This window comes from Pelecanus crispus, chromosome 1 (assembly GCF_030463565.1).
Source record: "Pelecanus crispus isolate bPelCri1 chromosome 1, bPelCri1.pri, whole genome shotgun sequence".
Taxonomy (NCBI): Eukaryota; Metazoa; Chordata; class Aves; order Pelecaniformes; family Pelecanidae; genus Pelecanus; species Pelecanus crispus.
The window spans coordinates 98,641,874-98,658,041 of NC_134643.1; the positions used below are offsets into that span (position 1 = coordinate 98,641,874).

Consider the following 16,168-nt stretch of genomic DNA (forward strand, 5'->3'; position numbering starts at 1 on the left):
GGCTATTATTACATGTTAGAACATAGAGTTTTGCACTTTAGACAACATTTAACACCATTCTATGGGGTACTGCATTGCTTTTATAAAGTTTAAAATAAAGATTTATTTTCAAACATGTGACTTTGGTTTATTTCATACATTACACTTCCTTGCAGAAAAAATAAAATTGTACAACTGCATAAATATAAAATTCTTCCACCATGAAAATGGTTAAAACATTCAATAAAGACATTAGCACCACAGTGTGCGATGCCTCCAGCAGGGAGAAAAAAAAAAAAAAAGGAAAGAAAATATACAAAGCAAAGAGTTATGCCTATCACTGAGGAGAGTGATAGCCTGACCCAGTCTCTCACACAACATACTGCAGGATGAGGGAGAAGGTGGAGAGAGAGACAGCATTCGCTACAAAGCACAGTACACAATCATCTATTCTCTTTAACTTCACTTAAGTTAGTTTCCCCTGCCACCCCTCCAAATAAAATACCCTAACACCACAGAAAAGTCAGAAGCCCTATGGAGTGCTGTTAAATATAGTCTCACAGGTGGGCCTTTCTTTGAAAAGGAACAAAATAATGAGAAGTATCATGCCAGTTCTAGTCCCATTGAGTATTTACACCTTGGACAGCAAAAGTCTTTGCTCACAAGAAGTAGAAAACAGATACAATACATGGCTTGAAAAATGACCAGAGTATGCACCTATAGTACTGTACACTAAATAAAATACACAAGGCAGCAATACTTAGGGGCCAGAAACACTGCTTACTACAAGTCAGTTATGGAATCATAATTTACAGTAAAAATGGGCATGTCCCAAGGCTCAATTTTGTTTTCTTTTGTCATTTACAGTAGAATAAATATTTGTCAGCTATTGCTACACTTTGTTTACATTCTAACCTAGTAAATGCAGAAAGCTAGTGTAAAGCATATAGATTACGTGTAGGTCCCATACGTATGACAGTTTGTTCAAGACTAGTAGGTTTTCTTTTTTGTTCTTTTTTTTTTTTTTTTTTAACCTTTTTAAATGGCTAGGAGAAGGGGGGGGGAGGAGAGTTGTGCTTACAATCAGCTGCTTTTTATGTCAAATTTAATATCAAAGCGTCCCTGGAAGCGGTCTTTGTCACTGTACTGGATGTTCTGCCCGTAGGCCCTGCATTCCACGCGCACCTCCACGTCGTAGGTCAGGTTGGTGAACTGCACTGCCACCAGCGGCTGCAGGTACCACGGCTGCAGGAGCTTGCCATAGTAGGGGTAGTACTGCAGGGCAAAGCCAGGGTAGCCACCCATCCCGTAGTACTCCACTGTGCCTATTTTGTCTGCATCGTCCTCTCTCTAGGGAGGCAGGAAAAGGAAGAACAAACGATGACAATCACCTAAACTCTTACCTTTTGCAGTCCTTTTCCCTAGCAGCATCTGTTTTTCACCAAGACCACGACCTCTTTTTCATCACCACTGAGCATCATCTTGACCACACGAGGACAGTCCCGATGGTGGAAAGGACACTTAAGCGCTGCCTAAGCAGCAGCTATGCAGTAAGCACCTCCCCGCACACATCAGCCAGGAAAAGGGCTTTTCTTCGTTTAGAAACTCAACCACTTCTCAGAAGTCACCACAGCTGCCTGTCGTACCAATGCACTGTATCTTTGGCCAAAAAAACCCCAAAAGTTTGCCATTTCTCAGCTGCTTTACAATGCCAACTAAAGTACTTCTTCCCTGGAGTCCTTTTCTCAGCCATCCCTGCTAAGAGCTCCAGGACAGCCCTTGGAAGCAAAATAGCTACTTCTGAGGATACCCTTTGCTATCTGGCCCTGCTTTTACCCCTCCCTGTGAGGGCAGCGCTGTCATTTGTCACCAATGGGGTTTTGAGAAACTCCTGTTCCGAAGGGGGAGGTAGCCCAAGTAAGAACCACCCCCAGTGTCTGTGGAAAGGCAGGCAGGGGTCACTACGCTTGGCCAAAGACTTAAGACACTCTTCCCCTGCAGCTTCCTGACTCTGCTCTACTGTATTTCAACTTACCTTGGCAGCGCAGTGGACAGGGATGAGATACGGGTTGTATTTTGCCATAACCTCTGGAGGGAGGCTCTCATTTACCGGAGCCTAGAAGAAACCCAAAACAAGGGAATGTCACACACCAGCCACTTCTCTTCAGACTGCAGCACCTTTGCAGCAGTAAAGCTCAGTGGTACCAAACACACGCCATTCATTAACCAGAATCCCTTCTAGCTCAGTTTCAGAGGCAACAGCTCCTGGTGGTGGTTCTGGGGACAGACAGGCAGCGTAACACAACTAGAAGCTGGGGAACTTAACCCAAGCAGAGCTGTTGGTCTGTTCTTACAGCTTTACTGCTGTGGATACCAAAGCAAGCAGGCCAGGCTATTTTCCATTGCGTGGTGTCACTGGGGAGAGCGTTTCTCAGCAGAGTGGTAGCTAGCAGGGCTCCTTGGTGCAAAGCCCAGGCAGCGGCAGGAAGAGACGCGCTGCTGGAGGATTTGCCACCTGCCTGCCAGGCGAGCGCAGCTAGGACTGGAAATGCACAAGAAAGAACAAAGAGTGGCAGTCACACCCTGCCGTGTCTGAACTTTGACACCACCCGCAGGGAAGGACAAAGGCTAGAGTATGTCAGGGAAAGGTGGGAGTGCCCACTCTGGTCTTGGTCTTTGTCTCTTAACAAGTGCAGTAGTTTTGCCTCACAACCTTGCAGGTCTCAGATCTGCTTTACACGCACCTTGCTCCACACAAGAGCCACAGGGTCTCTGCTGGAGCATGGAACGAGGAAAACAAATATTGCCTTGGATATGGAATGAAACATGTAGAGTCATTCCTTGACTAGACCCTGCTGTCTAATGCAGTCTGGAGCTCTTCAGAGCTCTGTGGCAAAGAGACGAGGAACACAGCAAACCCTTCTCTTCCCCAGTCATCAAACGTGCACATCTTCTGTCATCCCACAACCACTGCACACCAAGCACAGCACGCTCCTGCTAAAATGCACCCACTGCTTCCACCCTGGACCAGACGAGCCAAAATTCAACTAATTTCTTTTAGCACAGGGCAGGCTCCCTTCGAAGAAAAATGTTCCTCAAAACACATTAGCTAGACAGCACCATTCCCTGTCCTCGACTGCCCTGACAGAGGGTAGTGAAGGTGGCTTAGCACACCATTTGCACTGTTTTTCATCCAGAAGATGGAGCAGCAGGTTTTGCACACCACTTTAATTCAGTAACATGAGCTCTGCCACTGAATTCTTAGGGAATTTTTTTAGCATTCAAATGTGTTGGGGAAAAAACTATAAGTAAAAACTGTTCCTGTCCAGATTAACATCCTTCAGCATTACTGCAAACGTGCCTTCAGGTGCAGCATACAGCAAGCAGGTGACAGACACATTCACCAACATCTGGGAAACCGCATTAAATAACATAAAGACCTTTGTTGCAGTAAGAGCAGTCTCTGGCTCTCAGATGCAGTTTATGCTTTACAGACTGTGTATCAGTCCAATAGTGAATATTAGCGTGACTTCATTTAATTAAGTGGTTTTAGCAAGGCAGGCAACTCTACACTGCCTGAGGAAAGAACAGAGCAGATCAGGGCACAGCACAATGGTACTGATCTTACTACAGATAGAGTTGGTCTGGGACGGTCCCATGGAAGCACGCAGGAACTTAAAATGGGTTTTATCATTTGAAGAAAATACCCCAGTTAGAGCGATTCAGTTAGCAGGCTCAGAAGTTACTAGATAAATAACCAGGAGTTCGCACTGTGAGGTTCATTGCTACTTGTTACCAACTTGCAGTGTGCAGTTTTCATTGCTTTTTGCTGAAAAGTATTTTTAAAGCCGGTTACTCGAATCATCTCACAATTTCTCATCTACAGAAGGGGTTTAATACTGATCTCTCTTGCAGAGACAGAAAAGCAGGCACAGCAAATCTGCAGCCAACTCCTCCTCCTGATCAGTAGCTTCTGCTAGAAAGGGAAGAGATACTTGCCTTAGGTTTGAAACCGATAATTCTGTTGAGCTTGATGAGGATGCATGGTTTGCCCTCCCTGTACCCAAAGGTGGGATCATTTATTCCAGAACAGTTTTCCAGCCATTCACGTCTGAATTTGCAGACTTTCTTCTGGCCCTGGGCATCATTATATGGTCCTCTCTCTTTGTAATCGGTGGGTATGTCTGTCATGGTGGGGGAATGAGAAGACAACCGTAAGTGACATGACCTTTTGCTTGTCAGGAACAGCAGCACTTATGCTTGCTTCACTGCACAGTTAGGATTTTCCCCTCATCCAAACAGGTAAGTGACACCAGCTTCTTGAGGCTGACACCACAGACCTGCACCCCCCACGTGTGGGCTGGTCCCAGACCAGAAAGTTTGTGAGCGTTTTGGTTTTTAACTGAGGATTCTTCCAGACTACAAAAGAACAAACACATTTGTAATCCACTGGCTCAGAGATTTTTTTTTGGCAGCTTTTACAAGTGGGTTCCCCTCAGATTTTCACATGCACGTATTAGGAGGTGATAGTCTCATTCCACATCATTACATATACTCTATTAAAGGTTAATACTTCCCAGATGTTTTGCTGCATTGCATCAAGAGGACCAGCACTGGCTTTAGCAAAGTCGTCAGTGAAACCCCCGTGGCTTTCAGAGAGGATAAGGTCAGCGCCACCTGCTTTTCAGAGTCAGCTGCAACTTTCTTCAAGTGAAATCTAGGAGCTCCCAGCCATATAACCTCTACAATGAGGTTCTAGGTACATCCCTGGCCAAGTCTGGTCTGTCCAAACTAATCATTTAATGAGCAGCCATGTGACTGAAACCAGAGCCTGCCAGTTTACCCACATGCTGTTGGTTGCAATAAAAGGAACAGCCAAAGACAGAGACCACCAATGCTCACCCTCGGCTTTTGACAGACCTGACACAGAGGCATTGGTCAGAGCCCCCAGCTGCAGGAAACAATCGTGACTTACCCCCACAGTCCTGGAAGTTTATGTTTTCAGTTTGTTGATCAGCGTTGTAGTCCTTTAAGAACTTATCAAGGTTCTTCACATACGGCTCAAAGCTTTTGGGATCAGAGGCGGTAAAGGAAATTTCTGTCTTTTGTACCTGGGGGATTTGAGTCAGTCCTAAGAAAAGCAAAATGAGGAAGAAAATGTTAAGTACACCTCAGAGTTGCCCAGCCTCCGGGCAATGTAATGCACACCAAGAGCGTAACTCATTCTAATAATCTCTATTTTTCAGACTTCAGGTTTGCACAAAACAGCGTAAACTCACTAGAGGGGAGGCCCTGACAGGCTCTTATCTCCTCTTTCCAACAACAGTCTGGAATATTCGTCATGATGTTTGCATCACTAAGCAGATAAAAATCACAGAATCCAGAAGGGAGGCTATAAGTCAAGGTTTTCCTCAAGAAAAACAGTCAACTGCAGGTCCCCTGCCCACTTGCACCTCCTCTCCAAGGACAGAAGGGAAGCTGTCTGTGTGAGACCAACCACACACAACAAAGTCCCACAGAAGCCTACTCTTATGTATGTTTCCCTAACAGGTTGACTTGAAAGTCTGTAAAACATGCTATGTGTTTAGAATAAAAATCAGAGCTGCCCAGGCATGAACCCTCACAATAAAATATGAGAGGTTCCCCAGGTCAGGTACAGTCTCTGCTGGTTGTAATCCATGTTGCCTTTGTGTAGTCCCCCGATAGGATGCAGGGCAGGAGACATTTTTCTCACATAGTAAATTCACCAGCCTGATTGCTTTCTCTGGTCTTTTCACTCCATAAGCAGGTATTGCTGATTGCAGAAATAGCCTTCTGAGCTCTCTAATCAGCAGCTCATCACCAAGTAGGTGAGTAGGAAGTACCACCACGCAGGAGAGATGTTTAAAAGACTGCCCGAGATGCTGGGCTGTGTAACTAGCTCCACTTTTGACTTTAGGAGGATGAATAGAAAAAGAACACATGGAAAAGAAAAGGGTCTAGATACAAGTAATGCCTACAGATGATGAAAAGTGCCAATCCCTTTGCTTTTCATTATGGGACTTAGAAATAATTTCTCCTGCATGATGTTTAGGTCACATTTTAATTGAATGCATTGATGTGTGGTTAACACTTTAAACTTAAGTAATAGGAACCGAAGTTCATGCTGCTTTTGTGGTGGCCACTGTAATTATTGAGTCTTGACTTCTGTTCAGTTTGTTACCTTTATTTTAGCAAGAACAAGGAAAAGGAGCAGGGGAGCAGCATTTCCTTTGACAACTTTCAGAACAGGCCTGTTGCCAACAAGCTCCCCTGGTGCAAAACTCGGGCAGCTCAGCTGGCTGGCCCCAACCCACAGGAGCTTGTGACTCCAGCAATTTTTCCAAAGCCACTTGAGTGCTTCTGCTTAGTCCCTCCTCAAGCCAGCTCACTACTTCCCCCCCTCCTCCGCCCCCGCTTCCCACCAAGTTGGAATTTGTAACCTAGGACAAAGATTAGCTTTGTTCCCCTAAACGCAGCTCCCAGTAGCCAAAGATAGTGAGACACCCAGCAAGTAGCACAGGGTTTCAAGTTGTATTCCAGGAAGCAGCTTTAACAGCTCAAAATTCCCTCTGGTACAAACTGACCAGGTTGAATGTTAAAAGTTTAGAAGCAACATACTACTCCGCTGCAGAAGTATGCCCTACCCTCCAAAGTCAGTGGCTTTCAACCCCTTTTCAAGCCATGACTTGCATTCTTGCTTCAAACATGTTTATAAATAAATATACATTAAAATAAACAAACTGGGTTCAATTTTAGTAAGGGACTTCAATCCCATCCTGCCAAATGCTCCTCATGTTACCACTCGGCTGGGAAGCAGTAGGCTCAGAGTCACTTGAAGTGACTATCTGGCACAGCAGTGAAGGCAGGCCTTGGTTCCTCTCCTGGGCCTGCCTTTTCCAGAGTTCAAGTTACAGGTGTGTCATTCCAGTGTATAAATATAAAATTCAAGAAAGCTTGGCCAAGCTCGTTAAGCTTCAGTCAGGCAGTTAAACTGTTAGTTTTGCTCAGGACCTCTAAACCCAAGGAAGTCCCCGCCTCTATTTCTTTACCTTGTCCAAGGTAATGCATAAAGGCACCCATGCACACATGGCAAAGGTGAAGGGAAGGTCAGCAATATACACCCTGTGGTGTGTAAAAGCCACCTAGCAGAATATCCCTCCTCTGGTGAGGACAGCTGGGCCACTGATATGTACAGTCTAAAGCCAACCCTCTGCCCATGAGGCAAGCAACTTGGTTGGAAGAACAGACACCCATCCAAAGGCTTCCCCATCTTGCAGATCTTTGCAGAACAACACTGAAGCCCAAGCAGTGCCTCCGTACAGCTGCTCCAGTGGCCAGCGCAAGAGAACAACCATTCCTGCCAGGTAGGCTCAGCCTGTGGCCATAGCTGGGCTGCTTTCAGCCAAACTTTGGGCATTTACAGGTACTTGGATGAACCAGACTGAGCTTTGCTAGAGCAGGTACTTTCTTTGCCTAGGACAAGAGCAAAGTGGAGATCAATCTTCCCACTTATAAAGCAAGGAAGTAAATCTTTGTGAAGATGAAAGGCTTGTTATGAAAATAGCTTTATCCCGATTAAAAATGTATTACTGGCTTTCACCAGAACCTCCATTCTCATATGCCTGCAACTGACTGGACACAAAGCCTTAAGCACAGATCTATGATCTCCTTCCTTGTTTTTCCACCTGTACAGCCCACAGCCAGAATAAAAGCTTCAGTGCTATTATCAGAACAGCACTATCACTGAACCCTTCTTAAGCAATCTTGTTTAAAAAAAAAAAGCATTGCTTTGATCTGGCAAGAGGCGGCAACCTCTGTAGAACACATCTGTAACCTTTCTGAAACCTTCTCTCTTCCTTATTAGGGGAACAGAACCAAGTAGGGACAAGGAAAAAAGTTAGAAAGCTGAGCCATTCCACTGCTACCTACCATGGGTTACTAGACACCTAAGGAAGTACGTGGCTCCGACAAAGTACAGGGATGAATAAGCCTCTTAGGGGCTTCATGCACATGAGGAAGCCATTCATAAGCAAGTCCCATGGGTGAAAAGAAACAAAGCCTGAAGTGCTTTGATAGTCAGGAGTCTTAACGACCCTCTCCCCATCTTTAGCCTATAACTTGTTTGCCGCAGTTCTGCATCTCATCCTGTTACCACAGAGATGCACCATGGCGTCACGTGTGGTGATACTGTTCTCCACATGTGGAAGAATCAAGTCACTTATTGCTAAAATGCTGACAAACTACTTCAGAAAATTTCTGCAATTGGCTTAAGAGTGCATTGCTAGGAAATAGGATTCCTATCATCACTTGACTGACACCGCCCACATAAATGACGAGTGATGCTTTGACGTGGTAACAGACACCACCTTTTGTTAGTTTTCTAACTCTGTGTATGTACAAAGATACCAAAAGGCAAAAAAAAAGCATGTAAAGTAACTGATTTTTTTTCAGCTACAGTTCCACTTCCAAAACACCACTGCAGATTAAAAATCACGTTTTTTCAGCTTCATTTAAAACCAGATTTTCCACATACTTTATCATTCTAAACTGCAGGAGAAAGACTTCAGGAAAAATAGTGTCCTGACAGTGAAGAGGAAGAAACTAGAAGTGAGAAGTCAGACTTGCTATTAGAAATGGTTATGTAAATCCACAGTAACCACTCTTGCTTCATCATGCAATGCTCATTTCCGAAGTACCATGCCATCTTGGTTCAGAATCAGTCTGAACACTCCTGGGATGGCATGGATGACAAACTGAGTGATCACTACACCATTTCTATTTACCATCCCCCCAGCTCACTAAATGAGGATAGACTTTTAAAAGCCTCTATACCAAGCAACGTCCTTCCAAGCTTCCAGTCACCCTCTACCTCATCCCCAAAGGGCAAAAAGCGGGTGCAAGTCTTCTATAAATGCAGCAAAATCTGCTTGGCAGATAACATCCCCGGAGCTTGAGATTCAGAGATTTTTCCGAACATAGGTACTGAGACAACAAGAGACAGAAGCAGAAAAGCACTACTTCACAGGAGGTGGCATACACTCCCTGGGGCTTCCTTGCCCCTTCCCTGCTGCTATCCGAGCGAAATAAGCCAAGTGAGGAATACACACCAGCGCAGCCTTTTCCACGATACGCTCACCGCTCAGGCACATCGTGGCCAGGCGGCCCTTGAAGCAGGGACACCTGAAATGCCCCAGCTTAAGCCACTTCTTCCAGCTGCCACTTCAAAAGAGCCTGAGGCAGCAGCCAGCAATCTCGCCCCTACACCAGCCTGAGTGCGGGGATGCTGCAGGGATGCTGTCTTTCACGGGATGCGCGCCACAAGATGGCAGGCTACACAGCCGAGCTTATATTGGGGTGGGGAAGGGGAGGAGGAGAACAGAGTAGGTTGGTTTTTTTTTTAATCACTCAGTACACTGCATTTAAGAGGCAACATCCTCATCCTTCCCTATTAGCAGGGTAAGTCCTGTGTGCTTAAAGCAGAGTCCGAACCTGCAACACACGTGGAACTGGGAGCTGGGGCTGTCGCAACGGCAAGGCTGGACAAGGTGGTGAACTGCACTGTCCCTTCCCCCACCCCAGGACAAAAGAGGAGGAAAAAAGTATCGTGGAAAGGTACAAAACTCAGCTTGCCCTGAAGCCCTGTACAACATTCCTGTTGTGTTCAATGCAGAAACCAATTAGCATAGTAACGACACTTGGCTACAGAAATAGCACTTTATGGCTCTCAGTGTTTATACCCGTGTCAATAACTCAATAAAACATCCTGCAGGTTCTGCTGCCATTATGAAATCTGTTGTATTTCAGAACAAGAATATTACAGCAGCCCCTACAGCATTTTCTCCTGCAAATTCTGAAGTGTAGCTTCCCCTTTCCCAGACATTTTGGGCTGACACAAAGGTGATTTGCCCATGAAGGACAGAGCACTGTAACAAGTATAAAACCAGGTTTTCTAGCTTCCTAGAAAATCCAGGGCTCTATGAAGCTGCCAATATCCTTACTTGGCTTGCAAATCTTCCCACAAGAACCAGGAATTAGAATTGCGTAAACACCCCGTTTTATGTAGTTCATAGTCTGCAGGAGTCCCAGATGACAGAAAATTCGAGTTAGGTGCTCACCACGTGCAGGGGTGAGCATGCCCACACGTGTGTTCGTTGCCAGAAGAGCAGTTGCGCTTGCAGCACAGGGGAGAGCCCTACACAGCAGGGGAACACAGGGATCGCTGACCTCCCAAACACAGCAGTGCAGCAACTCACTACAGCATCAATCTCTCTGGAAGCCCACAGGAAAAGGCTGGTTTTGACTCACTGTGGTCTAATGGCTGCTGTGCTACAGGACGAGGAACAGACTTGATGTTAAGAGCCAACCTCCACCACACCTTACCCCTAGCTTGCCCACATCGGTAGAAACAATTGTCACATGAGGCCCTGCAAAGGAACCTGTGCTATAACTGGTAAATATCTCCTTGAAGTTGTACACATGTGCCATTACAGCTTTGTTTTAAACCCCTTGTTTATTGGGCTGCCTACCGTCATATATTCAAGGAGCTGGGTTTTGTTCCCCTTGATTTCAGTACACGTCCTGAAAACCCATTACAAAGATCCCCAATGACCTTTTCATTCTTCCTCCATTTTCATTTCTGCAGTACACACTACAAGAACGTCTCGAAGTTCAGTTCCCTTCTTTGGTTAAAAAAAAGGTAAGCCCCAGAAAAAGTGGTGCAGTACACTAATTAAGAGATTATTAAAAAAACGTCTGCAGGCTGAAGTCTTACACAGAGTCGCTTTGAAATTAGAATTGCAAACTGCTATTGCACGGAAAGCGAACAGTTTACCTAGAATGAGTAATTATGCGACATCAGGCTAAACAGCAGGTCTGTCTGGATGTGACCCAAGATCCATGGGCTTCTTCGCTAATTATTTCACGTCTGGTGAGACCACTGGGCTTCAGCCGGGGGAAAAATACATTATTAAAATAACAGCTACTCCACCATTAGCCATGTTGGCTTTTCAGATGCAGCTAACGGCTCTGGGCAGTATCAGTGACAGTTTAGTCTTTCCTGCAAATGTCAGAGCCCGTTGCAGAGACAGAAGCAGCCACTTTCAGTGCTTAAGACAGCATTTACCCCAGCCTTGCTGGAACATTAAGCACCACCACACACTAACACCACAGTTCCAGTCTCTATTCCGCCTCTAAAAAGTGCTGGTGGAAAAGCAATTATCTGAAAAAGATGATTCTTTGCTGAGATATAACACCATTTGGTGACAGTAGCGTTCCCTGCGTTGTTAGAGCAGGGAATAATCACAGCATAGCACTGCAGACAGCAGGGCTGCAAGACACCGTGCAACACCAGAGCCAACTTCTGTAGCTACAAGCCATCAGCCTCACAATTGTCACTTAAATACCACTGTTATTAAAAGCTTCTGAACTGTTTTACAGAGCAACTGGAGACAGATCGTTACCATCCCCAGTGCCAAGCAGCCTCAAGGTCATTTGTAATGTGGGAAAGCAGCAGTTGCGCAGCTCCCCCGCCACGCTCGGAGCAGCCGCTGGCTGCAGCCGGAATCAGAGAGCGCAGCAGAGCCCGGACAGGCAGAGCAGGGAACCTGCAGCAAGGGCTAGTTACTCCATTTGCCCCTACCCAAGGCAGGCTGTCCACAGACTGTGCTCAAGTGATCATTTTAATTTTGAGCAGAAACTGACTTTGTCTAGAAAAGATAGGTCATTCATCAGCAAGTGCAAGACCCACCTTTAACCTCCCACAACATATTCAATTGAAATACCCACTACTAAATGCTACCGTCTCTTCTAGATCACACAGTGTAGTTCAGTGTTGGCTAATACAGTGCAGTAAGTACACCCTGAATTGGTACGGTCCCCTTTCTCCTTGTACACCCCAGTTTCACAGATAAAGCTAACGTTTTATCTTTGTCCCTTCACTTACCCATGGGAACACAGTGGCTATGCAGAAAGAAAAACTGAACCCAGCTTCTTCACACAGCTCATTCCCAAGTGAAGCCTCTTAGCCTCACTCCATTGCTTCAGTTTAAGGGAAGAGCAGCAATCCAGGTTCAAGCTCCTCTCAGACAGGAAGCGTATGTCATGCGATGCAATCTTTAATTCTAGCAGGATTGCCTCCAAGCCCCAGTACTGTTAACACAGAAGGCTGAGAGCATACCCACCCCCTAGAAATATGCACTGCAGCAACAACACGCTTATTTCATCCTCCTTCTTGAGGTGAGTAACCAACCCGCCTCCCCAGAACAGCTTGCACTAAGTCAAACATGGGCCTCCTATTTAGTTACCTGGAGGTGCCACTCGATCCTGGTATTTGGGCTCAAATTCACTGACAGTGAGCAACATCACTTGGATGGTCCCAATGAATATACCTGCCAGGCAACCGTAGAAGATGACATAGAAGAGGAGGATCTTAACTGCAAGAGAAAACAAACAGAAAGAGGAATCAAATCAAGCTCTCAAGGCAGTCACATCCCAGGACAAAATTTCCAACCTTTGCCCACTTGCAAGAAAGAGCCCAGCACACTGAATTCGGATGGCAAGCCCTGTTGCAGAGGCATATATTCAATAGTGAGGTTATGCCCTGATGCAGACAGACACAAACCAGAAGTCACTCCAGTCATTTGGGGGGGGGCTGAAAGCACAAGCCCCTGAAAACCTAGAAATCCATAAATCAAGATCTGGGATTGTAAGACATGAAGATTAAACCATGTTCTTCCACATTCTGAAAGGATCCCTTGGCTGACCCAACGCTACCATCACACACGACAAACTTTCAGTGAAGCAAGTGCCCAACGGCAAGAAACCCCACTATGGGTGTGCTCTGAGTGACACCCATTCCACAAAGCTCCGGGCCTCAAAGTTGTTTCCAGGACAGTCTACAGTAAACATTGCATTCGGGCTTACAAGCAATCATAAAGCCTGATCTCCCCTAGTAATTCAGGCTATCACCTCCATTAGAGACAACACGAGCAGAATTTGGGCCCAAGTTAGCTCCAATACTCAATCTCTAATGTAGGAAAGTACTCAGACATGTCACAGTACCACAGGTTTATCAGCGTTGTATGTCTGCAAAGGCACTCCAGCACTGCTCATACCAAGTAAAAAGTGAATTACATAATAACGAAAGACGGAATTTAGTTTTTGGTCTAAAGGGAGATGCCTAGAATAATCTTGGGGGGGGGGGTGGGGGGGGTGGGGGGTGGCGGCTGTGTGTGGAGACGAACCTGGAGACACAGCATGGCTCAGACTCTGGGTATCAGTTACCAGTTTACAAGGATTACCTCAACTGATTAACTGCACAGTAACATGCTGTACTAGGCATCACCAGGCCGCCTACAGGAAGGATAAGCCAGCCCATGCCAAGCAACTATATGCTAATCAGGCTGCAGGAACAAGCAGGCCAGCACAGAGGCCAAAGAGTACTTGAAAGAGAGCCTGCTTGATCTTGGGCTGTCCTCATTCAATTGCAAACGAGACAGAGGTGGTTTATTTGAAGGACTTGAAGTGACCAGCTACAAGGGAAGGGGAGGAAGCAGTAGGTAGAAGTATTCCTCCTCCCTCCCCAGCCCCATTGTCAAAAAAGCTCCATCAGTGGAGAAGCCTCCCGATGAAAGCAGGCAGTTCTGGTGGCTTTCTTTTCAAGTCTATGAAAGACGGGCGAGCAGGAAGGACAGCCAGCGACATGGAGGCTGAGGGGCACTGTGAGAAAGGCTGTCCATCCTCTCATCTTCCTCGCGTGTACCGGAGGCAGGGGAGGTAGCCAGGGCTGGTGGGCAGAGCTGGGTGTGGTAGCATAGCGCTCCAGGAGTTAAAAGCACTCTTTGGTATCCAGGCAGCGTAAAGCAAATGGCTGTGACGTCAGCAACGTGTGGAAATTTTTTCCAGAGCACGGTCATAGGAGGTGCTGTTGTAACAAACCAAACACTAATGCTGTTGTCTGCAGCGTAACGCCTTTGAGTTTTGTAACATCAAAAGGCAAACGCTGGGAGGTAGCTTATTTAATCAGGTTCCCAGCCAGGATGCTCTTAACACCAAAGACACCTTAAAGGTCAAAACCACTCCTAGGTCTCAGAAAACACACAGCGGGTCTAGCGACCGAGCACGACAGGGCCGAACGAGAAAGCGTCCCGCAACAGGTAGGTTTATAACGGAGGAATGGGATCATCAGCCTGCAGATCGACTCCACAAACGGCAATCAGTCCTAGGCAGATAGGTACAGGCGCTCTGGGAGAAGGACCCGGTTCAGCCTCCGCATTTGAAGCGCTGCGCAGTTGCCTGGTGCCTCAGGAGCAGAAAATACCTATCCATGCGCACCCACAACCCAATTCTGCTCACGTAAAGATACAGCAGAAGCCTGCTCTAGTCCGCCCGCCTGCCAGAGCTAAAGCTGGCAGCTCCGGATGTGGCACCTCCGGCTGATCCGTTACAACAGGAGCCGAATTCAACATCGCACAAGGGTGGCACACCGGCTGTGGCTGGCACCGACTGGAAGACCGTCTATTTGCGTAAAGAAAAGGTTAAGAGCCTCCTAGGTGCTGTACAAATAGCACTTAGACTAATAAATACATCACGAGCATTTAATCACGAATGCACGCATAGCCATTTCCTTCTCGCAGAGGCATTAAAAGCCAATTGTTCTCTGTCGACGAAGTAAAATTAGCTCAGTTTCCTTTATCCAGAGAACAGGAGAGGAAAAAAAAAGATAAAAGAAAAGGCACCCTGAAGTCCAAGGCAGACGAGGGCCGGCTCCCCCGACGGCGATGCTCCCGGGCCGGGCCGGCCGCCGGGGAAGGAGACCCAAGGACGAGGCGCCCTCGCCAAGGTCGGCCCGCCCCGGGCTCCATCCCGGGGCCGGGGGCCGACCCCGCCTCACCCCCGGCCCCACCTGAAGGCACAGCTCCGCGGGCAGCGGCCCCGGCCCCCCCCCGCCCCAGGGGAACCGAGGGGAGGCAGGCCCCCCCCCCCCCCCCCCCGCCCAGCCGGGACGCGCCGCGCCGCCCCGGGCCGCCCTCGCCGGGGGCCGCAGCCCCGCCGCAGCCGGGGGAGGCGGGGCGCCGCGGGCCGTGCTGCAGTGCCCGCCGCATCGCCGCCCCCCGACCCGACCCGGCCCGGCCCCGCCGCCCCCGGCCCCGCACTCACACCAGCTGCCCCCGGTGCGGCCCAGCAGCTCCTTCTTCTCCGAGTTCCAGATGAATTTCTTCCAGTTGCCGTCGCCGTCCTTGGCTTTGCCGCGGGCCATGGCGAGCGGGCGGGCGGGCGAGCGGCGGCGGGGAGAGGTCTAGCCCTCGGCGGGCGGCGCGGGCAGGCCCCGGCCGGGCTCCGCGCCCCGCGAAGGTCTCGGGTGCGCGTCCCCGCCCGCGCTGCGGGGCGGCCGGCGGCGCTGGCCCGGCGGGGGGGGATGGGGGGGAAGGCGACCGGGTGCGCGGGCGGGAGCGGCGAGGCGAGCGGAGCCCACGGGGCACAGAGCAGCCGCGCTCCCCGCCTGCCGCGCCCCTTCATATACACCGCCGGCTCCGCCCCGCCGCCGCCGCCGCCAATGGGAGCCGGCAGAGCGGTGAGGGGGCGGGGCCTGCTGAGCGAAGGGGGCGGGGCCGGGCGGGGGGCGGGGAGCGGTGGGGCGCGCGGCGGCCCGCGGGAGCGGCTGAGGGCGGGGGGCGAGGCTGCGGCGGCGCCGCCGGCAGCGCGTGTCGGCGCGAGCCGCCCCGCCGCGCACCTGAGCCGGGCCCCGCCGCCGGGCGAGCGCGCGTGGGCGCCTGCCCGTGCCCGTAGGGGCACGTGTGTCCGCGGGCATGCTTGTGCCGGGGCCGCCGGGACCCGCCCGGTGCTTTAGACACCCCCCCACACACACCCCCACCCCCGCCGGGCCCTGCCGGCAGCGCCGCAGCGGAGACCGGGCGCCGGGCATCGCCTGCCTCCTCCTCCTCCTCCTCCTCCTCCTGCTGCCGCCGCCGCCGCTGCCCCGGCCGGCTCACGTGTAACAGGGCTGCGGAATATTTAACGCCAACAGCGCTCCCTGCCCACCCCCACGCTCCGCCGCGTTCGCGCTGGAAGCACCTGCGGGGAGGGAGGGAGAGGGGAGGGCGGGCAGAGGCTCCCCGGGGGCGCGGCCAGCGCGGTGGGGAGCGGCACCTGCCTGCCCCGGGGGGGCTGC

At 49.4% G+C, this 16,168-nt stretch overlaps 1 protein-coding gene across 1 annotated transcript; it reads right to left on the reverse strand.

Moving 5' to 3' along the window:
* Positions 1-319: 319 nt before the first annotated feature.
* Positions 320-15,256, reverse strand: ATP1B1 (ATPase Na+/K+ transporting subunit beta 1). The gene is made up of 6 exons (XM_075714739.1): positions 15,157-15,256; positions 12,303-12,431; positions 4,955-5,110; positions 3,979-4,163; positions 2,015-2,095; positions 320-1,329 (listed from the first exon to the last, which is right to left on the reverse strand). The coding sequence occupies exons 1-6, from the start codon at positions 15,254-15,256 to the stop codon at positions 1,063-1,065; spliced, it is 918 nt and encodes a 305-aa protein (XP_075570854.1). The 3' UTR covers positions 320-1,062.
* Between the last annotated feature and the right edge of the window lie 912 nt (positions 15,257-16,168).